General features: G+C 38.0%; 1 protein-coding gene and 1 pseudogene across 1 annotated transcript; one reads left to right on the top strand and one right to left on the bottom strand.

The window, feature by feature from the left end:
- LOC102017269 (vomeronasal type-2 receptor 116-like) lies at nt 1–23,697 on the top strand. Its single transcript, XM_005409650.2, is given in 7 exon segments — nt 1–11; nt 8,801–8,893; nt 11,708–12,514; nt 13,834–14,061; nt 14,389–14,512; nt 22,789–23,550; nt 23,553–23,697. Coding segments are annotated over 5 exon segments (1,896 nt in total). The 5' UTR covers nt 1–11; nt 8,801–8,893; nt 11,708–11,803; the 3' UTR covers nt 23,624–23,697.
- Nucleotides 17,959–18,256, bottom strand: LOC102016948 (annotated as a pseudogene).
- Nucleotides 23,698–25,371: the final 1,674 nt, after the last annotated feature.

Raw genomic sequence — 25,371 nt, 5'->3', positions numbered from 1 at the left:
TTTATTGTGCCGTAAGTACCCTTTTATGTATTCATTTTCTCCTTGGATATCGGGATGGATCGTGCCTGTGCTCTGTGGATAGATACATGAATATTCTCTATATTTCTGCCCTGTCCTTCCTACCCACACATGCACAGGGCTGTCGATCAAATACTGTACATTTCGGTCCTCTTTTTCACCTTTCCAAAGTGGGAGGAGGGTATTCTTTTTATTTGCTTAGCTTCCTGTTTTTAGGCTTGCAGCTTGAGTGAGACACTGCTCAACCCTGGTCCGCTACCCTTGCCCCCGCCCCACCTAGCTGCCGCTGCACGGCATTGAGAGCTGATCCCTAGAAACCCACCTTAGCCCCTGGATTAAAGTCAGTGCCTGCCGACCAGAGCAAAATACCCCGACCCAATCCATGGCCTGCGGGCTCTTTGATTACGCCCGCTCTTCCTTTTCTGCTTGTGCTGTGCTCAACTGCTCCTTCTCATCCTCCTTCTCAGGGTGGATGTTCAGGGATTTTTTTTCCATATAAACTGTGTGTCATTATTTCATGCCACGATTGCTCCACGACACTGGAGTGGGCAGCCAGGCCTGGAGTAGGGGCCGAGTCATCCGTGAGAATTCTACCTTCCAGTGATCCTCACTGAGCACGCAAGCATTCTGTCTGGAGAGACAAGCTCAGCGGTCTTGTAGCCAGATATGTAACAGAAAATAGATTTTGCAAAGCGTCAAAGGATTCTAGCAGATGATCTGTGCCTTGTGAGTAAAAGAGATATTAGCGCTGGGGATAGTGCTCAGTGGCGTAAGCGCCTGCCTGGCAAGTGCGAGGTCGTGAGTTCGATTCCCGGTACCGCAAAGAAAAAGAAAAAGGAGATATTACTGAAACAGTGGCCGATTGTCTTTTATCAAATATTCATGTGGCCACTGCCCATGTCTGGGAACAGGGATGACATGGTTAGGAATTTGGGTCTCTGTTTTCTATAGGTGGTGCGTGCATCTACTTCCATTTCTCGTCATGTCCTGACGTTCCATTCTATTTTCATTGCTTTGTTCTTTCTTCATATTTACTTGGTTTTTAGCGACAGGATCTTACTATGTTGCCTAGGGTAGTAGCAACATTTGGGCTCAAGAATTTCCCCTGCCTCAGCCTTCTCAGTAGCTGACATCATAGGCGTGTGATATTATACCTGCTATGTGTATGTGTATTTCCTGAATGTCCCAAAATGTGTTTGATGTTGTTATCAATGTGTTTAATGTGCAGACTCTGGTTCTGCTATGTGGCAAATGTTTCTTATCTCGTGAAAAACGAGCAAGTTTTTTAGGTGATTTAGTCATTGAGATCTGCTCTGAATTTCTTGAAATCTATTACAGAAAAAAATTACAAATGGCAGTCATTGAAGTGGTAATAAAGATTTATTTACATTGAGGGCACAACTCTCAGTATAGAGACCACTGTAAGGTAGATGTGCATAGAGGAAGTGGATTTCAGTGGAGTCTGAGTCAGCCTGAGCTAACGGGAGTTCACAATCAAAGACAAAGTTTGAGGTCACTGGGTGGAATATTACAGGGGATGGCATAAGGGTAACGAGGGATTCTGGCTCAGGCAACCTTCTAACTAAAGGCAGCTGAGTGTAATCACTCAACTTTAGACAAAGGAAGAAGAGGAACTGATCAGATATCTAGTGTGATGGTATTTCCAGAGTATTTTAAGGTTGTTGGGCAGAGAGTTTACTTTTATTTCTGGGAGGAGAGGATTAACTACCTGCTCAAACTTGTCTGTGATTGAAAAGAACAAACTTGCAGTTCTAAGAACACTTTATGTCCAGACTGATTTATCCACCAGAAGCAAGACTTTAGAAACTCATAAGAATATTTTTGTTTCTTCAAAAATCAAAAGGAAAGAATCTTTGCAAAAGAAAAATATTTACATACATACAGTTAATATATTTTGCAGCAAAGTTATATTTTACAAAGTACTTTAAATATTTTAAAGGAAGCTGTGTTCATGGGTGCAAGTGGAATGACCATAATTATGCTGTCGTCTTGATAATATCTTGAACTCTGCACATAAATATAAATACATTCAAACTAGGGTTATTCTGTCTGTATTTTGCTTCTAATTGGTGTCGTTACTTTACAAAATATTGTATATGTTTGTATATATATCAATATCTTCATGATAATTGTTATACTTCCAAATATTATATCCTGTAAGACTATCATAGTTTAATTCACCAATTTTTAACTGTGCCCAATTTCTAATTGGTTTCTATCATGTTCCTATAATAATGAAGATAATAGGCCTTTGATATATGACAGATTGTGCTATACACAGGTATGCTGTCTGCCTAAAACAATCAATGCTGAAAGAAGCAGAATGGCTGTTTTGGAAGCTGTCATACTTAAATCATTTTATGCATATTATCAAACAACCTTCTAGTAAAATAAAAGTGGAAATTTTCACCAATCACACAGGGTAGTATTATTTCCTTCACCTGGAAATCAAGCAACAGGTCTGAACTGATGTTTTGCAAATAGGATCATGCTGATACACTTGAATTAGTTATATTTTTTGTATTATATTAAGAATATTTTATTTGATGACTTCCATGTCACCAATTTTTAAAAGTTTTACTACAGATCTTTCAATTTTTAAAAAAATATTTTGGATACTTATGAAAAGTTTTGTTGACTAAGTAATTTTAAATGATTTACTGGGCTTTTGCTTGCTGAAAATATTTTTGCATATCCCATGTTCAAGCTGAAACACCTACATTTAGGTGGCAAAAATTTACCCATCTTTTGACTTTTTTACTCATCCTTGTCATGTATCTTGATCTTCAATTTTGTAAATTCACTGATGTTCTGTCAATTTTATTATTTAACATTTACGTAGTACTTCTCCTTAATTGTACCATAAATATGTGTATATCAGCTTAGATTTATGTTTCAGAATAGTTTGTTTACACTATCAATGAAATAATTTTATATTTATGTCTTGATTTTTAATACATGCTCTATAATAGAAGAAATATGTATGTGTATATATATATATTAGATATACATATATTTATATGTCAACAAATCAATAAGCTGGTCATTTGTCTATTTTTCTATTCCACTGATACATCTACATCTTTCAGCGCCATTCCCAACCTGCTTAAAACGTATTTATTGAGTTGCATCATTCTCTCCTCATTGTTCAGAATTAGTATAACTACTTTAAAAGACACTTTCCCAATACCCATAACATTGCCATAAAAAAACCTGGCTTCTTTTAATTGTAGAGTAGTGGTAATTTGGATTAAAAACTTGTTCAGTATTAACTTCTATGAAATATTCTCTTTAATGATACTATCTCCTTACTAGAAATGTATGGCTATGTTAAGTGTTCAATTAGAAGTTCTGTTGTTATACTACATACATTTTCCCAGATGTGTTTTAAGTTACTGATTTTATATCAGAACGTTTTTGACAGTTTCATTTACTTTGCTTTTTTTGGGCTCCTGAATCTGTTCTTGAAGTCATGAAACCTTTTCCCATTTTGAGGAGAGTTTTTTTTTTTTTTTTTTTTTTTTGAAGTGAACGATTTGTATCCTTTATGAGATACTAATGCCTGTTTGTCTCTTTAGTTGTGTTTTTTTTTTTCTCCTGTTATTTTACTAAATATTTATTTTTTAGCCAGAAACTGAAAGAAAACCATGTGATGTGGAAAAATTTTGCTTCGGTGGCTACTTCATTGAAAATGCTCTTGATGTACAACTTCTTTAAGAATTTTCATCCCAGCCGGGCGTGGTGGCACATGCCTTTAATCCTTGGGAGGTTGAGACAGGAGGATTGCTGCGAGTTTGAGACCAGCTTGGGCTACAAAGTGAGCTCAAGGTCAGCCTGAACTGCATAGAGAGACCCTGTCTCAAAAAGACAAAAAAAAAAAAAAAAAAAAAAAAAAGAATTTCACCCCAAGCATTCAGTGGTAGTCATACCATGTCAACACTATGATTCAAAGTTTTCTTAGCAGAAGGTCTGCCAAGTGGTGATGGAGGGTGTAGTTGTCTGGCAATGCATTCTGGGAAGGAGGGTGACATACACCTGACCTTCACTCACTCTCATTTTGACTCATTGCTTTTTTCATTAAGCGAGATTAATTTTAACTTGAAAGAGTTGTTTTATCCTCCATTATCAAATACTAATTGGATAAGTTTATGGAATATGATGCTATTATATATTTATAATATGAAATAATTAAATCAATCAAACTGATGTATCCATCACAACTATTGCACTCCGCATGGATCACTATGGATGGGAAGTTTGTTTTAATTATATTCTAATAATAATATTAAAGAAAATAGCTTTCTTCTAGACATTTAAATTCAACCAGAAATGGATGCTTCTTAGTATCAGATGTTGCATGTACTTCAAATAACATTCTTTTTCTCTTTGCAAAGATGTGACAATACTAAAAATACAATCAAATCTTTAAAAGACTTACTTAGGGTAATTCTTGTCTTAAAGAAATTTTTATTAGTACATGTTGGCAGTATATACTGCTTGCATTCATCATGGAGAATTAGCACATGTACATGACACATCTCAATTCTTTTTCCCCTTCCTCTTCACTTTCCCTTTGTTAAAAAACTTTCTTGCCATCATTAGCTTTATTTATTTTTAAGTCCGTATCAAGGCAGTTGTCATAAATACAGATTATCAGCTAGACTAATAGGCAGAAGTGCATAAAAATACATAAAACAATTTTACAAAATCAAGGTACATTTTTAGATACATTGTGCATGCTGGATTACAGTAGTATTTTTCTCTCTTTTTCTATTGTTTGTCTTTTATTTTGTGCTTTATTTGTACATTGGGTTTGTAATATAAGAGAAGCTGTGTGATATTTAAGCTTGTATGTCTGATCTACTTTACTTGACACTGTGGTCTCTAGGTGCAACTATTTTCTTACAAGTGACTCGAGTTTAACTTAGGATAATTCTTTACTCAAAAATTTTAAGAATTTATGACATGCTTAGGTTACCTAAATAAAAACACATTGCTGCATCCATGCAGCTCTTGAAGTTCCTGGGGGTAACAGCGGGAGGGTGGAAAAATAAAAGGGATAGAAAGCTGAGGTCAGGTGAAATCCTCTCTCCAGCTGGGAGGAAAGGAACTGCTCAGTCACCACAGTGCATTTGTTTATACTCTCAGGAGGTTGATGTCAATTTCATCCCTGCTGCCTAGCAACTTTGTATGTGAGCCTGAGCAGCTCTCCTTCTTGGAGCTGGAACAACTTGTGTTCATGGCTTGCCTCAGGAGCTCTTTGTTCTCAGATCTGCCTTGCCCCCAGCATGTGTGGTCAATTTCCGGCTTCAGCCACTCCCTACATCTTCTCCTTTTCTGTTTTGTACTTGCAAGCGATGGGTGGTCAGTTGAAGTTGGAGGAGCTGTGCTTGGGGGAGTCTATAGAAGACCTTTTCGTTCTCAGGCCCTTTCCCTTCTGAGTGAACTCACTCCTTATTGTAAAGATTCCCAGTCCAAAGATGTTCAGATCCCCGTGTTCAGCAATTTGACCCTATACAGTCCATTAACCCATAATAGTAGTCAGTTACCAGTGTATCTGGCAATTGTCAGAAGATGTTAGTGGTTTGAATGTTTTTATAGCTAGCATATTGCTATGGCATTGTTTTACACATCTTGTGGTTATACTTTTCTGCTGGATGTTCAAGGCCGAGTTAAGGTGAGACCTGTTTGCATCAATGTTTTGCTATTTATCAAGGTCAGTTAAGTCTCCTCAGGATTTACCTTGGAACCAAGTACAGCATCTCTTAGTTCTGTCATTGTCAGCCATCTGGATGAGTCATGGCCATTGCTTGACCAAGTTGCTCTCTGTGAAAGCTTGGGAGATTTTTTCTTTCCTGGTGACCCTCCTTAGGCACACTATATGTCATTGAACCACTTTCCTCTGTGGTCCCACAATCTCCTTGGTCATAAGATCAAGGATTCAATTGAGTTATAGGTTGTCACAGTAAAGGTTCTCTTATGTCCTGGGTTCTCATTGATCTCATAAGGCTAGGGCCAAAATATTGGCTATCCTCTTATCCCATCTATCTCTCTAATTTTTGGTCTCCATACCTCAGTTGTTGAACATCCAGAAGAGAAGATTAGTGACATTACATCGTAATGGAGGCAGTAAGCTTAATATTACTATCTTATCTGACTATCAAACACCTTAGAACATCAAAGTGGAACTTTTATTTTCTAACAACCACGGATATTCTAATATTTGAATCCCTACAGAATATAACAGATAAGTTACACATTTTACACAGAAAATTAGAAATCAAAACCATATATAACACTGCAGCATGACTATCATGATAGTATTTTGTAGCATACTTAAATCTCCATTTTGACATAGCATAACCCCTTCAATCAGTCATCTCTATTTAATACCTAAGAAACTTTTACCTATTTTATTGACCTTTAATGAGGTGTTCATCACATAAGTTTTTTGTTAAAGGTAGAGGGCGGAATCTGAAGGAAAAGTCTGTCACTATAAGCAATCTTTGTTTTACATTTTGGAAGACCTGTACATCTGGAAGCATGAATACATTTAATACATTACAAAAATAATAAGAATCAATTGTCATAGTCATATAAAAACCTTGTATCAGAGCATCTTTAAATAAAAAACCTTATTGTCTAGAAAACTTAATCTTTTTTTACAAAGACCAATGTAAACTTATTACAATAATATATTTTTAATAACATTTATTGGAGTGTCTCCATATGGATATGGAGCTTGCTGGGGACTTCTTAGCAATGAACAAGGACTGGATAATTATCCAGGCAGCTGCTTCTTTATTCATTAACTGATGTCCTGTCCAACAGCCTCTCTACACCCCAAGGGATTTTTGTTTAGTTATCTCAATTTTTTGATGGCTTATGAAAATCCAATCACAGCATTTAACACATTATTTTTGAACAACGGGGGACTCTCGAGTCGTAATACATAAACAACAATATACATTACATTTACAGAAATAATTTTAGCATCATTTTGACCAGCTGGCAACCTGGATGGAAGCATGCCTTTAAATCTATAACTCAAATTAATTTATGAACAAATGATCCAAACATGCAAAAGAAAAAAGGAAAAGAGAAAAATTGTTGTGCTCAAATAAAAGGAACAGCTGTTCCTGGGTGTGCTAAACAGATAAATAAGTACACAGCTTAACAGACTGGGCAAATAAATGTCTTACAAAATCAGAGTGCACCCAAATATATATATATATATCTTTTTTCACCCAAATATATTTTTGACAATATTGAATTAAAGTAACACTTACAATTTTAGGAATTCATAACTAATAGACTAGTCAGATTTTGTTGTTCATCAATTAACAGAGATCTTTACAAGAAGAATTTGGAAGGAATAAAATCTTTAATCTATAATCTATATTTCTTACATTTTATTTTATCTTAAGGATACTGGTAATTTTCAGCTCAGTTATCTCTATATACTCTGTCACCTACTCAGACCTTTGATTTCTATTTTTGGTGACCATCTTCTTGGCATTCTGGGTCAATTTCTTCGTTGGCCCCGTGTCAGATTTAGCCCCACCCTTGTCTGTCACCGGTAGAGCAGTCTCCAAGGTATCCCTGTCATAGAACTGCACATCAGCTCCTTGAAAGGTGGAATCAGCTCCTCCTGATCTGGGCACATGCTACAGCCAGACACTGTGCTCTGGCACCCAGATAGGCCATTCATCTTTCTCTGGAAAGACACGAGCACACACCCTCGGCCCTAAGTGAGTAGTGGGCTGGGTCCCTCCCATTGTCCAGTATGAAGATCTTTCCAAAGGACCCTTCCTAACGTCTTTTCTTTACCTGATTGAATTGTCTTTCTGCTGCTATAGTTCCATCCTTAGTAGGGTTTTAAAAGTTAATAGTATGTACTGCCAAGTGAAGTCTATTATGAGGTGCAAAGTTTGCAACGAAGGATTGACTCCCCATTTTGCTTTTGTAATTGAATTTTGAGTGTATGGTGAACATGTTTAACAATTTTTAGAGCTTGATGATTGTAAGGAGTACCCCTGTAGCAGGGAAAATATGAAAAGTTTTACAAAACATTTGGAAAGCAGCACTTGTATATGCTGAGCCACTGTCAGTCTTAAGTGTAGGAAAAAAACCCTGTCCTCCCTTTCTCCCCTACATTGTAAGCACACTACCCCCTAGGGCAGATGCAGCGTGTTCAATGTCTCTGTGCCCTTCTCCTGCACAGGATGAGCATGTTTACAAAGTGAGGACCCTGGCCCCCCTTGAGTCACCCAGCCAGGCTTCTAAACTTCTCAAGTTGACGTAATGCATCAACCATTCCAGTCCAACCCTTGTCAGCTTACACATTTAAAAAAATCAGTTTCCAGATACAAAGACATACTTATTTTTATCATTTCACGATTTGAACATTTTAACACAGGTTTAACAATACTTAAGAAGCAGTATTAAGTCTGTCAACATTATATTACATTAGAATCATAACACTTCACCCTTGCAGCTGAAACAAGCAACTTCGTTCCATCCACCTCCCTTGTCTGGGCCAAGCTCCAGGCTCGGTGGAGCTCTTTGTTCCTTCCTCTTCCCGGGGATCTGTGAGAAGTGGTGAGAAGAGAGAAAGCAGCAGCTTCTCCCTGTGAAATAACCCTTTAAAAGTCTGTAGAGGCCCAGATAGATTTGTGCTAGTTTTCTTTTTCCCTAACCTTGTGCTAAGTTGCTTTTCCACTTGCTCCCAAGTATGTAAACTTATAGTTCTTTCTTCTAGAAACAAACAAGCTCAAGAAACTTAGCAAGCTGTTCAGTCTTAACAGGCATACAATCACTGAGACACTCCCTGATCCATGTCCACAACAAAAAGGTAAATACAGGGATCAAGTATACAACAAACATTTCTCTATACATTTATATACATGTTTTCTGATAACTTGTTTGTCCCATGTTTAACAGCTGGTAAAATCAATATACCTATTTCCTTTTGGCTTCTCCTAAGCCTATTTATCTTTCTCCTTTTGCATGCACAATAAGAAAGTGTCCCCTCACCCACCATTTCTCCTTACCCTGGTCTGTGTTCAGGCACTATATAATCATGTGGATATTCAAAGTATCACAAAGAAATACAGATTTTGATTTAACACATACATTAAGATTTTTTGTACTATAATATTTTATATTCTATGAAATTTTAAGACAAGATGGAAAAGGAGACAAAAGGTGAAGATGAATTTTCTGTTGCTGATGATGAAGAGGAGCAGGAGAAGGATGGTTATGAAGGAGTATAGGTAGGAACATTCATAGAGTCATATTGAGGATTTCCAACAATCTTATCTCAAAGAAATAACATCTGTTCATCAATAGACTGTTTCAGAATTAAATTAGCAAGACCAGGTTATTGAACACATCTAGATACATATAGCCCAGAAGTGAGGAACATGTGGCTGGGCTCTGCATGTACGTCAGTACTCAGGCATTTGTCAAATTTGTGGGAGGCCCAGGGTTGCTCTCTGTGACTGCCAAAACAGCAGTAACACGGTTTCCCTCCCACACGGGGAGCATTAATGAGGTGTGAACATGACCTACACTGCTGATGAATCAGCACACCTGACAATTAGAAATAATACAAGGAAATAGTGTGTTATCAGCTGAAATCAGTCAAAGCTTTCAATCTTAGGGAATGTAAGTGCAAGAAGCTGTCATCGGTAAGGAACCTTTTTGTGTTTAACACTGCAGGAAATGTGCAGAGAATGGTGCTATTTAGAAAAAGCACTGCTAAAATGTTCATATTATTGAGATGCACAAACTTAAATACTGCGTGGTCTCTGACATGAGAAACCCAAAATATAAATAAAGTGCAAAGTAACAAGATAATAGGAAACAGGGAGAAAGGTCTCTTACAAAAGGGAAGGGGACACAGAGGGGGAGGAGGAGAAAGGTATAACAATTAAGAAGAGTTATGTACATGTGACAACTCCCCATAAGGACTGTCATCACCACGTGCTGCAAACATGTACCAATAAAAATGAAAATAAGATTAAAAATTTAAAATGTAGGCTTTTTAGGATTCTTAAGGGGTTGGAGTCCTGCCAATGATTCATGGTTCTTTCCTTTGTCCATGAGGTTTAGATAACTTAACTTTAAGTTTTCTGCTACATGATAGTCATCCCACAGATGTCTCGTTTCTATGCTTGTCCCAGATATTTCTTTAAAAATTACTCTTCCGCTTCCTTGGTATTTCCAGCTTCATGTGAATTTCACTGTTGTAATATAAAGAATTTAATGGTGTGTCAATATGCACAATTATTTTGATACCAAGGACCATTCAGAAACCCCAGTGTGAATATAATCCGTGTTTCCATTTATTACAATTCACTCCTTGTATGTGGAATTTAAAAAGGATCTTGTGCAGCCCAAGTAGTGTTTTTTGTTTGAAATATAGATACTCAGGTATTACGTGAGCCAGTTTTTCCAAACACAGGTTACATTTTCTGGTTATTTATTCTTAGTTAAGATATTGACTTATTTCAGCTTGCTACATGAAAATAGGCCACAAGTTGGGTATTACGGAGGCTCAGGAAATCAAGAGAGTATCTGCCTTTACTTTATTTTTTAAATTAAACTTATTGGTACATTTTGGATATACATAATGATAACATCCAACATAGGGAATTTGTGTCTGTACACGATGTATCTTGATCCCTCTGGTTCTGCTTATTACCTTATGAGCAACTGTTCTGTCAATACATCCTCACATAGCAGAAGGATGAAGCAACTCTCTGTTGTCCTTTCATGACACTAATATCACTCATGAGGGACCTACCTTTTGTACTCCTCTAATGTTAATTACCACCTAAAACTCAAACTTCTAACATCATCACATTTAGGCTTAGGTTCTTGTGAAGGGATGTGGGGAAGGCCATACTTGCTTGGTTTATATTTGGCCTCGTGTCAGTTTGGAGGATAATCACGTACTAAGTCTTTTACATAAGGACTTATGTGCTCCCTCTGCAGGCTCCTGTCCAATAACTACCAGCATTTTCTAGCCTTCATTTTTGCCATAGAAGAGATCAACAGGGATCCTCATCTTTTACCCAACATTTCTCTGGGCTATGAGTTCCACAATTTCCTTTACAGTCATTGGAGGATCATGGAGAGTTCCCTCATTTTGCTGACAGGACAGGATGAGATCCCCAATTACTCCTGTAGGAGGGAGAGCAAGTCCATGGCAGTGCTAACAGGAACCACGTGGGCCACTGCTACTCAAATTGGAAGCCTGCTGGAGCTCTACAAGTTCCCACAGGTGAGGGTGGTGGGATGGGGAACGAGGAAACCCTGTCTTTGTTGGTGCCATTGTCACATGCATCAAGGAGGTAGAAGAAGGCAACTGGGTTTATGCATCTCTCAATGCGTATGATTTCAAAGAACGGGTACACAGGGACTTGGTGTTATGATTTCCTTTTCTACAGCAAGGAAGGAAGAGAAAAGTATACAACAGGGTTTCCTGAAACTTTGTATCTGATAAGTTATTTTCTAAAAAAGCTATGAAGGAGCAAAATGGTGAAAAATGAAAGATGCGTCTTGTACTATTTGTAACTGTTATGTAGTATACTTTGGTTCTGATTGTAAGCTTTTTTATCAATGTTTTTCTACACATTCCTTCCACTTCTCCTCATTTTAGGTTTCCTTTGGCTCGTTTGATCCCACACTGAGTGACAATGGCCAGTTTCCTTCTCTCTACCAAGTGGCCCCAAAGGAGGCATCTCTGGCCCTTGGCATGGTGTCCTTGATGCTTCATTTCCGCTGGACCTGGGTGGGCCTGCTCATCACAGAAGGCCACAAGGGTCTTCAGTTTCTCTCAGATATAAGAGCCGAGATGGACAGGAACAGAGTCTGTGTAGCCTTTGTGAAATTCATTCCAACTCCTCTGGTGTCATACACCTCAAATCTATGGACTTATGACATCCTGACAAGAGAAACATCACTAGTGAACGTGGTTGTCATTTACTATGACACTGCTGGTGTAAGTGAAGTAAACTATAACATAGGGCAACATTTAGTGACATGGAGAGTCTGGGTGACAAACTCACAATGGCAGGCTGACACTGCTGGGACCAATTTCATCCTTGACTCATTCCATGGGACTCTCATTTTTTCAAATCACCACGAAGAGATTTCTGGTTTTAAAAATTTTGTCCAGGCAGCCAACCCTTTCAAGTACCCAGAAGACACTTATCTTACTATATATTGGTACAAAAATTTCCATTGCTCGTTCTCTGATTCTGACTGTGCATTGAAGAACTGTATACCTAATGCCTCTCTGGCATGGTTACCTGTGAGTCTTTTTGACCTGGCCATGAGTGATGTGAGTTACAATATATACAATGCTGTCTATGCGGTGGCCCATGCCCTCCATGAGATGCTTCTTCAACAAGTACAAAGACCACTAGTGGAAGGTAAACAAGTGATGGAGTTTTCTGCCTGGCAGGTAATGTATCTTCCATTGGGTGGCATGCACTATCATCAGGGTATCTTTGAGTTTTCTACATGCACTGCCTCCCCAAAGTTTGGAATTATTTTTCTAATAGTATAAGAAATTATGTACCAGGCTAACTGTTAAGGAGGAAAACCTTGAGCTGGGTAGAATGATCACCAACTGAGAAACTACTCTCAAGGTGGAAATATATAGGAGGCAAGATCATTACTTTGGTTTAAGGGATGTCAAAATCCTGCCCACCTAACTTTTCAGCAAAAATCTAAGCATTTCTCACGGAGTAATTATTGGACAATGGAAACATTTGTACACTGTGTGAACTGAAATCACTCTAAGTCATAAGCTGGGTTTATTATATGAATTTTCTCATTTAATTCTGCAAACTCTTTTTGGACTGATAATCTCATTTTGCAGGTAGATGCTGTGGGCGCAGTCAGAGAAAATAAGTACTGAAAGCTTAGATGCCACAGTTGATTTTTGTCTAACACACATGCTCACTACTTAAAAATAGGCTTGGATGAAATATTTTCTACTGCAAGTGACATTTTATGAACACTATTATATTTTAGACTTCTGTAGTTATTGAGTTAATAATATCCTTTTTTTATTGTGGACTGATCAGGTCTGCAATCTCCCAAATGAGTGTATGGCAAAGGAGAAATAAAACAAGCAAATGGAATGATTTCAGGGATCCAGGAGGATCAAAACCCTCTCACAGAATTCAAGATTCTCTCAGGGCTAAGACCACAATCTTCTCTTGGTGACCTGTAATTTAGTTACCAGAAGAAGCGGGGGAGGAGTACTCGAGAAGGATGAACCACTCAAGGACTTCTCCAAGTAGGATATTATGTTATTCCACCCAAGAGCGAGATGCTGAGTCTACAGCCTTTATCTAGTAGAGGTTGGATTCAGGTGTCCTTGGCTGTGACCTTGTCCTATCCTTTGAGGTTTTACAGCTTCATGCACCATTACATGTCTCAGTAGCCACGAGTGACTCACAGAGGTTCATTTGCTGAGTCCACCACCCATCTCCAGACAAGGAGCCTAGGCCTTGGACAGACTCATAAGTAAATATGGAAAGCCAGTTGGTTAATTTAAGTCCTGCTCAGAGCTGCTTCATAGTGGTCTCCATCAGTAGTGGTTTATTTTTTCTGTTTCATTAGATGTCAGTGCTAAAGTTGCATTATGGAAATGAAATAAAAGACAACTTAGATACTTTTCTACACTTTTCTACATTCATGATGTGAAAACATTGTCATGTTTTCTGTCTTAATCATGGCCCTGTTCACCATGGAATGATGTGTCTCTTTTAGCTCCACCCCTTTCTAAAGAATATGCAATTTAATAATCTTGCTGGAGACAAAGTGAACTTGGATGACAGAAGGAAGTTGCATGCAGAGTATGACATTCTCAATTCTTGGAATTTTCCTGAAGGCCTTAGACTCAAGGTCAATGTAGGAATATTTTCCCCACGAGCTCCACTTGACCAGCAGTTGTCTTTATCTGCTGACATGATAGAATGGGCCACAGCGATAACAGAGGTATGTTGGACCCAAAGACAGTACACATCACTAACCACAAGTAACAATTGTAGGTATTTTGTGTCCCAGTTTTGATCATGAAATGGCCACATATTGAAGATGAATTATTAATTTGCTAATTTGAATACTTTATTCAACAACTTTCTAATGAATGGGAAACACATTTCATCATATTTTTGTATATATTTATATATTTCATATACTAAAATAAATGTGGCTGTCAGTTCTATAATTTTATGTGTGTATGTATAAAAGTTAATGTTATTCCTCTAGTTTGAAGGTAAAGTAAAACTCTAAGAAGTTACCACCATGTGTTTTTCTCCCTAGACTCCCCACTCTGTATGCAGTGAGAATTGCAATCCTGGATTTAGGAAATCCCCTCAAGAGGGAAAGCCTGCCTGCTGTTTTGACTGCACCCCTTGCCCAGAGAATGAGATCGCCAATGACACGGGTAAGAGCTTGCATTCTAGACAAATTCTCCACCTCTACTTTCTACTTTCCCTACCCATTCAGAAAACAGAAAAAACTTTCTGTAGAAGGCACCAGTGATAAAAATATCTTTCTTCCTAAAGTTTGAAATTTATTTGTTCTGTTCATTACAATTACTCCTTAAAAGCACATTTTCCCTTGAGTTACACTCATTTATCATTTTTTGTTTCTTTTCTGTCCTTTTCTTCTTCTTGTTTCTTTCCTTGCATTGCTGTGGAATGAATTCAGAGCTGCTCTACATCTGAGCAACACCCACTGCCATTTTTATTTTGTTATTTTGAAACAGACTCACTAAGTTTTCCCAGGCTGGTCTCACACTTGTGATCAGCTTACAGCATAGCTGGCATTACACGTATGTGCCTCTTCTCAAGAAAAGAACCCTCTCCCCACACATTTCTATTTTTTGAAGCTACATTTAGCTCACATGTAGACAATGACCTGGGATATTCTATTTTTTTTTTTATTTTAAAGATAAAAGGAGGGAAACATTAACAGACATACAACATTTTACAACATATCACAAGCACAATACAGACAATACAGAGTTACAAACAAAGTGGTAGGGAATTAACAATGGTGGTTGTATTACATATTGATATCTTCAAAGTGGCTTCTCATGAAAACAGAGATAAACATGCAATACTGGTCAACCAAAGACTCATTGACAGTTTCTTTCAGCATAGAAATAGAAGACAGAAGAACAACCATGTTATCTATCCTGTATATACATACATACAAAATTTCTCCTTCGTTCCCTTCTCTTTTCCCACATCGACCTGGGATATTCTAGTTTTCCAGTTCCTTCCACTTTTCTTGACCAAAGTGAGTCCTTTAGGAGATTTTGTTTTGTCTGAGGCAGAGGCATGTCTTTGATGTAAACATACTTATAGTACCATGTAGCCCTCCTTACTAGGGTTTTATCCCCACTGTCCTTGAATTCATGTGATGAGAGAACACAGCCTGTGTGATGAATTTCAGCTCATTTCAGACAGCTGAAATGGTCATATGCATATAGAAGGGATTTCCTCAGTGACATTGTCTACATTTTGGGAGGTGCCAAAGGCCCTTTACAGAGGAAGCAGCATTAGTACTGTACCAGAAAGATGAAGGGTGGAATAAATCCTTGCTAGGATTAGCAGAAGTGGTCAAAGTGACAATTCCCCTTTGATGTCATATTCAAAGGGCTAAAAATGATATTCCGTGTCACTCAACTTTATAGATAACATGAGGGTAGGAGTTGAGACATAGCATAGCAAAGTTACCAAAATCTGATATTGAAGATTTTTCATAGCTCTTTGGAAATACTTTAATTTATAGCAAATCATGACATGGGGAAGTTGTCTTTCTACTAGGTATTTTCTAATTTGTTTTCTTGGCTGCTATGTTTTCAATGCACAAGAACTGTAGTGTTACCATCCAGGTGGTGGGTTCTTTTCTCAGCCCGGAAAGAATTACATGTTGGAGGGTCAAAAGAGAACTGAGCAAATGTATTTATTGTACAATGGAAAGGGAAAGCAGCATTTATGGTAAAGCAGAAGTAATCAGCCCCCAATATTGGGAGGGGAACCCGAGTGGGTTGCCACCAGGGCTGTTTGTCTGTGGCAGTGATAGCGAACCTTTCAGAGCTTTCAACACCCTACTGTGGCACACATACCATAGGTCCACCACCACCAGTCTAGCAGTTTTTATATACAAATTGACTACATCTCAGTCAAGTTGAGATCAGTTCATGATGTTACAGCAGGAAAGTCTGACTTAGAAATGGGCCTGTAGGAACTCAGGTATACACTGTTAGGTGTAACCTTACAGAGAACATTCTTTGAAAAGATACCAATATCATTTCTAAGCAAGAAATAAGAATTGTCTAATGAGGCCAGCCTTTGTCCCTTCTGGAGCCCTGACCTTGGGGTCATCCCGACGTGCACTTTTTCCTGGCTTTTCCCTCATTTCTTTGCCAGAGAACTTCGTACACTCCCCTCCCCTCCCCTCATGGGCCAGAGTCAACCTGAGAAATCCTCTCATCTTCCCACAGGGTCCCGCTCATCCTAATACACTTAACCTAAATCCAAAGTACCTGCATAGAGGTTCATGGCTCATTCTCCTTAAGTCTCTTGTTATCTCCTTGCTTCACTTAGTATCATTTCAAACCTGCTTTGATATTCTGCAAGAATGATTATGCAGTGTACCATAGCTATGTATGTAGTTAATATGGATATGCATATTTATAGTTTCAGGATGTGGTACTTTTATTTAAGTAGTCCATGTGCACAAATACAGAATGATGATCTTAGTGGTCTCACATGCTGAAGGCTTTTGGTTTATGAGATGCAGTTCTTAACAATCTGTATTTTACAGAATAAATCATCAATTAAAAGATCATCTGTAATTAAAAATGTTACTTATCAAGTCTTAAGAGTTGAAGCTTTAGAGACAAATGTACATCATCTATTATATATACTGGTGTGCTTTTATGTATATGTAAATAAAGAAATACTTAACTTCCACATTTTATTTTATTTTTGTGCTTTTTGGAGACAAGATGTTGCTTTGTAGTTCAGGTTGGCTTTGACCTCACTATGGAGCCTAGGCTGGTCTCAAACTCAGGGTGATCCTCCTGCCTCAGCCTCCTGAGTTTTGGGATTACAATAATGTGCCACTATGCTCAGAAGGGTCTGCATTTTAAACGCTTGTCACAAACTAAAAATGAAGAGCAAATTGAACACAGAGCAAATAGAAGATAGGAAGCAATATGACAGAGATTAAAGGACATACCTAGAGAAAATAAGATTAAAGGTGAGTCTGTTAAAAATAATTGGAAATGTACGCAATATAACAACTATTGCTGAATTCCTACCATCTTGTTTAGTGAAGCTCTGCATTGCCTTTAATTTTTAAATTAATTTTTATTGTCTTTAATTGCTGGATCAATGTTGCATCTTTTTTTTAAAAGATTTAAAAAATCTTTATTGGTACATATTTGCAGTGCATGGTTACATTCATCACATAGTTCAACCACCTTTTAGGTGGTGTCATACTCTGGAAGGCAAGGCAATAAAAAAATTTTAGGTTTGAGCCCAGCCTGGGCAACTTGAGACCTTGTCTCAAAGAAAAGAAAAACCTTAAAATGTGCACAATATATATCAACATATTCCAAATTAGTTCAACTGGCAAAAGCTAAGATACATACTTAACCTATAAAATTTATCATCTTATACCATCTGACTACCGGAAGAAAAGAGAACCATTTCCGTAACCTAACAGCCAATTTTGAATTCAAATTAGGACTTAATTTCTAAATCTCTTTTCAAAGGGCAACATTAATGCAATGCAAATTAAAATGTCTAACAAAATTAACACACCAAGGCAATTTTACTACATAAATTAACGTATTTATTATAGGCGAGGGGTGTCTCCAACAGTAGCGCTTCTACTGGCCTTTCAATTCCTTCAGTCTTCTGATGGCTGACTTGACTGTGACTGCAGAAGTGGTATTGTAGGTGCAGGCACCACCAGCTACTGTTTTCATACAGGAGCTACAGTGCCAGATTCCTACCGCCCGTCCCTTCATCTTGGTCTTGCCACAGAAGGAGCAGGTGTACTTGGCGTGCTGGCTGATTTCAATTTTCTTCACCATTTTCCGGAGTGAGGCCCCTTAGCGAGTCCCGTATTTACCCACAGTGCCGACCTTCTTGGTGCGTTTGGCCATATTGACGCGACCCAGGCCCAAACCCAGAGAGGAAGCAATCTTGCATTCTTACATCTGGTAATCTGAGCAACTTTTTTGAAGATAACAATATGTAGGGCTGGGGATATAGCTCAGTGGCATAAGTGCCTGCCTGGCAAGTGCAAGGTCATGAGTTTGATCCCCGGTACCACAAACAAACAAACAAACAAAAAACCAATATGTAATATAACAACCATTGTTAATTCTTATCATCTTGTTTTGAAATCCTGTATCATTTTTATTGCTTTTGTTCTTGTCTTCATTGTTGTTATTGTTTTTTCTCTTTAAAATAAAAAATAATTGGAAACTCAATATATTTGAAGAACTAGAAAGAGAAAATTGTCAAAATTCCAGCAGCATATCTCACAGAATTAGAGAAAACAATCTTAAAGTTCATTTTGAACCAGAAGAGATATAGAATACCAAAATCAGTTCTGGGCAACAAGGATAAGGCAGGGGTCATCGCAATCTGTAACTTAAAACTATACTACAGAGCTACTCTGATAAAAATGTATGATACTGGCAAAACCCCCCAAAACAAAAACAAGCACACTTGATGGTCAGTGGAACAGATTAGAAGATGCACAAACAACTCCCAGCACACCCAGCCACCTTATCTTTGACAAAGGAACCAACTACCTTCACTGGAGGAAAGATAGCCTCTTTAATAAATGGTGCTGGAAAAACTGGCTTTCTACATGTTGAAGACTAACAAAACACTAGACCCATTTCTATCACCACGTGCTAAGCTAAAATCAAAATGGATCAAAGATCTAAATATTGAAGCAGAAAAACTAACTCTACTGTGAAATAGAATAGGTAGAACTGTTGAAGACATTGGTGTAGGCAAAGACATCATGAAAAGATTCCAATTGCACGGGAAGCATCACTAAGAATCAACAAAGGGGATCTCATTAAAAAGAGTTTGCATAGCAAGAGTAACTATCAAGAGAGTCAAGAGACAACTCACAGACTGTGAAAGTATCTTTGTCAGCCGTTTCTCAGACAAAGGACTACTATCTAGAACATATAAAGAATTTAAAAAAAAATCAGACCTTCCAAATTTAAAGACCCAATCCAAAAATGGGCAATCCAAAAATGAGATGAATAGACACTTTTCAGATGAAGAAGTACAAACAGCAAGTAAATATATGTTCAACATTACTGATAATTTGAGATACACAAATTAAAATAATGCTGAGATTCCATCTCACCCCAGAAAGAATGGCCATTATCACAAATCAACCAATAACAAGTGCTGGCAGGACCAGGGAAAAAGGAACCCTTCTCCACTGTTGGTGGGAGTGTAGACTGGTACAACCATTGTGGAAAGCAATGTGGAAGGGCTGGGGATTTAGCATAGTGGCACAGTGCCTGCCTGGCAAGAGCGAGGTTATGAGTTCGATTCCCGGTGCCAGAAAAAAAAAAAGAAAGCAATGTGGAGATTCCTCAGAAAACTAAGACTAGAGGTTCCATTTGACCAACCTATTCCTCTCCTGGGTGTCTTCCCAAAAGAATTAGATTAGAGATACCATTGGACTTTGCTATTCCCATTCTGGGTATCTCCCTGAAAGAATTGAAAGCATTATATCACAGTGATATATGCACATTCATGTTTATAGTGGCACAGTTTATAATAGCTAAGGTTTGGAAACAGCCCAAATGTCCACAGATCAATAAATTGATAAAGAAGGTGTGCTTTTTTTTATACAGTGGTGTACTATTAAGCCATAAAGAAGGATAAACTTGAGATATTTCTAGGTAAATGGATGTGCCTTGAGACCATAATGTTAAGTGAAATAAATTAGATACATGTGTAAATGCCACATTGTTTCCTTGGTGTGAGAAACCAAAAGTGTAAATGAGGACCAAAATGTGTAATAGATATTGTGAAATAGGAATAAAATATTCCAATGTGAAGAGAAACTAAGGTGAGGGAGGGGTGAGGAAGGAAGTGAAAAGAAAGAAATGAGAAGAGAAAGAAAAATGGATATATAAATAAGGAGGGTAAGAGGGGTGGAAGGGAAGGTAGGGGAATGGGAAAATAAAGCATCAAGATATATATTGTATAAGTACAAATTCCTTATGATGAATGTGATCATAATTTATATCTAAAATGTACCATAAACTTAATTTATGATACATAAAAAACATAAAAAAGTAAGAAGAGGGTGGGGGATGTAGCTCGGCAGCATAAGTGCCTGCCTGGCAAGCCTGAGGTCATGAGTTTGATTCCTGGTACAAAAAAAAGTAAGAAGAAAATGGCAAAAGAATACAATACTGTGGCTGAGGATTGGATCACGTGTGCAGGTGTGCATTAAATTTTTACATGCGTACACTATAAATGGACATTGATATATGTGAAAGTTTACTTGAAATAAAAAAGTCACAGGGAAATGTGTCCAGCAAAAGTACTGAACAAAATAAACAATTGCTGTAGGACCAGGTCTCACAAATTTGAGTGCATAGTTTAATATTTTCCCATAGTATTTATGTTAATTAAGAGCAGTAGTAGTGAAATTTTTGTAAACACTTGAGAGTCTTACGCTACTGATTGTGTACTGGCTTTAAGAGCAGGGTTAACAATTGTATTGCCACAGCTGACAATTCCGTAAGAGAAACTAAGTTGACAGCCCACTGTTTTTGTTGAGCTAAACTTACATATTCTATTCCACATTGAAATATATATTTTAGGGAGTGTGTATTATGATCACATTCAGTTTATGAAATATAATTAAGTAAATTAGTTTCTGGGAATACAGAAATAATATCAATAAATAAAGTATAAAAAAAGTGGAACTCATTTCCATGACTTAAAATAATAACAAAAACATCCTTATAAAATTAGGAACAGGAGGCAACGTCTAAATCCTATGAATAGCATTTATAAAATCTTAGCATAAACTTCACATTTTGTGGCCCAGCCTTCAAAGAGAGAATGGGACAAGAATTTTCCAAGTCACTACTTCTACCAGATAACTTGCCATAATTTCGTGGCTGACCTGAACTACAAAGTATGACCCTATAGGGGTCATACTATAGCTCAGTGGCAAAGTGCCTGCCTGGCAAGCGCAAGGTCATGAGTTCGGTTCCTGGTACCGGAGAAAAACCAAAAAACCAAAAAACCAAAAAACCAAAAAAAAACCCCCAAAAAACAAAAAAAAATATGACCCTAGCCATGGCAATAGGTTCAGAAAAATGCATAAAAGAAAGGAAATGTTTTGGTTTCTTTCCTGGTACCGGGAATCGAACTCATGACCTTGCCCTTGCCAGGCAGGCGCTGTGCTGCTGAGCTAAATCCCCAGCCCTGAAAGGAAATGTTTTGGAAAGGAAGAAATATAACTGGTGTACTTTTCCAATGGTTTTGGTGTATAACTATGAAATTCACATAGATGAATAAATTTATTTATTTATTTATTTATTTATTTATTTATTTATTTATTTATTTATTGGGTACCGGGAATTGAACTCAGGACCTCGTGTTTGCCAGGCAAGTGCTTATGCTGCTGAGCTATATCCCCGGCCCCTATAAATGAATAAATTAACAATTGAATTTAGTGGTAAAAAGCGCAAGATCAATGAAAAGTATCCTATCTACATCTCATAAACTCTTCATAGATAAAACTTTAAAAACTGACATTGGCTATAAGGGTCCTACTGATAAAAGGGTACCTACTGATAAACCCTGTAGGGGTTTTAACATATCACCATTAAAGTATAGAAAAGTGTCTTGCAAATCAGAAAAAAGTGGTAGAATAAAGGATGTCATGGATGGAAAGACCCTATAGTGGGAAGGTTTTGGTACTTAGCGTTTGACTTGCTGACTCAAACCAATGGTCTTAAAAATTCTAATTGTTTTTTTTGGGTGCAAACTGCAAAGTTTTGTGAGTTGGGCATATTTACTGTACTTGACATTATTTACTATTTTTCATACATGTATTCTACTGCAACTTAGCAAATATGTCGGTTACTCAATAAGTGATAGTTCATTGAATCAATAGCCAGGGCGTCATGTTCAGTGGCTTTATTTAAATAAATAGGTCTATTAATGTTTTGTGAAATTGGATATGCCAGATTAAAGAGGATAAATGATAGCATTCTTCATTATACCATAAAGAATGGACAGTATTAATTGGGAGGTGTTTTCTACAGAACGTTCTTTTACTTGGTGCCAGTAAAAATAAAAGAAAAGCCAGCTGTGTGTGGTGGTGAAGATCTATAATCGTAGCACTCTGGAAGGATTGCAAAAGAATTCAAGTTTGATTCCAGTCTAGGAAATATGGTGATTTAGTTACATCCAGTCTCAAAATAAAAGAAAATACAAAACTGTTGGGAATTTAGCTCAGGGAAAGGGTCCTCAATCAAACCTCCAGCACTGCAAAAAGCAAATGGAAAAGAAAGGAAAAAAAGGAGGAAAATTTTGTTCTATAAGTTCAGTGAGGCTCTGGGGGTGTGTCTGTTAATAAGTAAGAAAGAAGGAATTTGAACTAATGACCATTTAAAATCCTCACTAGACATGGAGCAGTGTGTGAAGTGCCCAGATCGTCAGTACGCCAACACTCAGAGAAACCACTGCCTGCAAAAAGCTGTGACTTTTCTGGCTTATGAAGACCCCTTGGGAAAAGCTCTGACTGGCACCGCCCTTAGTCTCACTGTCCTTACAGCTGCTGTTCTTGGACTCTTTGTGAAGCACCGAGACACTCCCATCGTCAAGGCCAACAACCGGGCTCTCAGCTACACCCTGCTCATCTCCCTCACCTGCTGCTTCCTCTGCTCCTTGCTCTTCATTGGCCGGCCCAGCACAGCCACCTGCATCCTGCAGCAGACCACATTTGGAGTGGTGTTCACTGTGGCAGTTTCCTCTGTCTTGGCCAAAACCATTACTGTGGTGCTGGCCTTTAAGGTCACTGCTCCAGGCAGAAGGGTGAGGCAGTTGCTGGTATCAGGGGCTCCTAACTCCATCATCCCCATCTGCTCCCTGATCCAACTCACTCTCTGTGGAGTCTGGATGGGGACAAATCCACCCTACATTGACACAGATGCTCACTCTGAACATGGCCACATCCTTATCATGTGCAACAAGGGCTCCCTCACTGCCTTCTACTGTGTGCTGGGATACCTGGGCTCCCTGGCCCTGCTGAGCTTCACCGTGGCTTTCCTGGCCAGGAACCTGCCCGACACGTTCAATGAAGCCAAGTTCCTGACGTTCAGCATGCTGGTGTTCTGCAGTGTGTGGGTCACCTTCCTCCCCGTGTACCACAGCACCACGGGGAAGGTGATGGTGGCCCTGGAGGTCTTCTCCATCTTGGCCTCCAGTGCGGGGCTGCTAGGCTGCATCTTTGCCCCTAAGTGCTACATCCTTTTGTTAAGGCCAGAGAGAAATTCTCTGCATGAGTTCAGAGATAAAATGTATTTTGTAAGAAAGAAACCTTCTTAAGTAAAAAATGTTTTTCTAAAATACATGAAGGGTCTGAGGCAAAGGTGTATATTTTTTCCACTGTGATATTGGATTATTGCATGGGATTTCCTCCAATAAATAACTCTTCTTTCACTAATAATTTTAAAAATTAAGTTTATGGCAACAATTTAGATACACATAATGATCACATTCATCATAGGGAATTTGTACCTGTATATTATATATCTTGATTCCTTCCCCAACTGATTCCCTTAACCTCCTTTCATCTGCTCTTACCCTCCTCTGTATAAAACCTTTGCTTCTGTTTTATCCATTTTTATCAATTTTTTCCATTTCATTCCTTCCTTTTCCCACCCCACGTCTCTTGTTTCCCCTTTTCATTTGAAGAATTCCTTCCTGCTTCTCAATATGTATTATATCTTTTGGACCTTATTTACACTTTCAGTTTCTCACACCAGAGAAACCATGCAATATTTACACATGTGTGTTCAATTTATTTCACTTAAGAGTATAGTCTCAAGGTACACCTATTTAGCTTGAAATGACTCAAATTTATCTTCCCTCATGGCTGAGGAATACTCCATTGTATAAAAACCACACCTTCATTATCAGTTGTTGGTTGATGGGCATTTGAGCTGTTTCTAAGGTTTAACTTTTATAAAGTGTGCTACTATAAACATGGGTGGACATATATTGCTTTGCTATGATGCTTTTAATTCCATTGGGATGGCAACTGGAAGGGGGATAGCTGGGTCAAATGGGACCTCTAGCCCTAGTTTTTGAGGACTCTCCAACCTGATTTCCGAAGTGGTTGCGCTGGTCTATGCTCCCACCAACAGCGGGGAAATCTAAATCCCCACCAGTATTCATTACTGCTTAATTTCTTCATAATAGCCATTATTTCTGGGTTGAGATGAAATCTCAGTGTTTTAATATGCATTTTTTGAATGACAAATGATTTTGACCTTTTTTTTGTATATTTATTTGCTGTCTGTACTTCTTCATCTGAGAAGTGTGTATTCACCTCAGAAGCCCATTCTTGGTTTGGGTTTTTAAATTTGGAAGGTCTGATTTTTTTCAGTTCTTTGTGCATTCTAGATATTAGTGCTTTGTTTGAGGAACAACTGGCAAAAATGCTTCCCCACACTTCTAGTTGTTTCTTCACTCTGTTGGTGGTTTTATTTTTTGCTGTGTGAAGCATTGTCAGTAAGATGAGGTTCCAGTTGTTAATCTTTTGTAATATTTCCCATGTGATCATGGCTTAGTTTATAAAGTCTTTGCCTCCATGAATGTCTTCAAGAGTTCCACCTTTTGTATCTTCCAGCAGATTCAGTGTTTCTGTTTAATATTTAGATTTTTGATCTACTTTGATTTTTTAATTGAGTGCATTGTGAGAAGGATATTGATCTAGTTTTACACTTTGGCATGTGGAGATCCAGTTTTTCCAACACCATTAATGCTATTTTTCTTCCTGTGATCATGTTTGGTACTTTGGTCAAAGATAAGGTGACTGAGTGTGTTTGGAGTTTCTTCTGCACCTTCTAATCTGTTCCATCGATCCTTGGGTCTGTTTCTTTGCAGTACCATGCCATTTTAATCACAGTAGCTTTCTCAATTTCAAGTCAGAGATTGTGATGTCCTCTGTCTTGCCTTTGTTGCCCAGAATTATTTTTACCAT

This window comes from Chinchilla lanigera, unplaced genomic scaffold (genome assembly GCF_000276665.1).
Source record: "Chinchilla lanigera isolate Chin_1 unplaced genomic scaffold, ChiLan1.0 scaffold00123, whole genome shotgun sequence".
Classification (NCBI taxonomy): Eukaryota; Metazoa; Chordata; class Mammalia; order Rodentia; family Chinchillidae; genus Chinchilla; species Chinchilla lanigera.
Note: the sequence above shows the minus strand (reverse complement) of the source record. Positions and strands in the feature narration are given on the sequence as shown.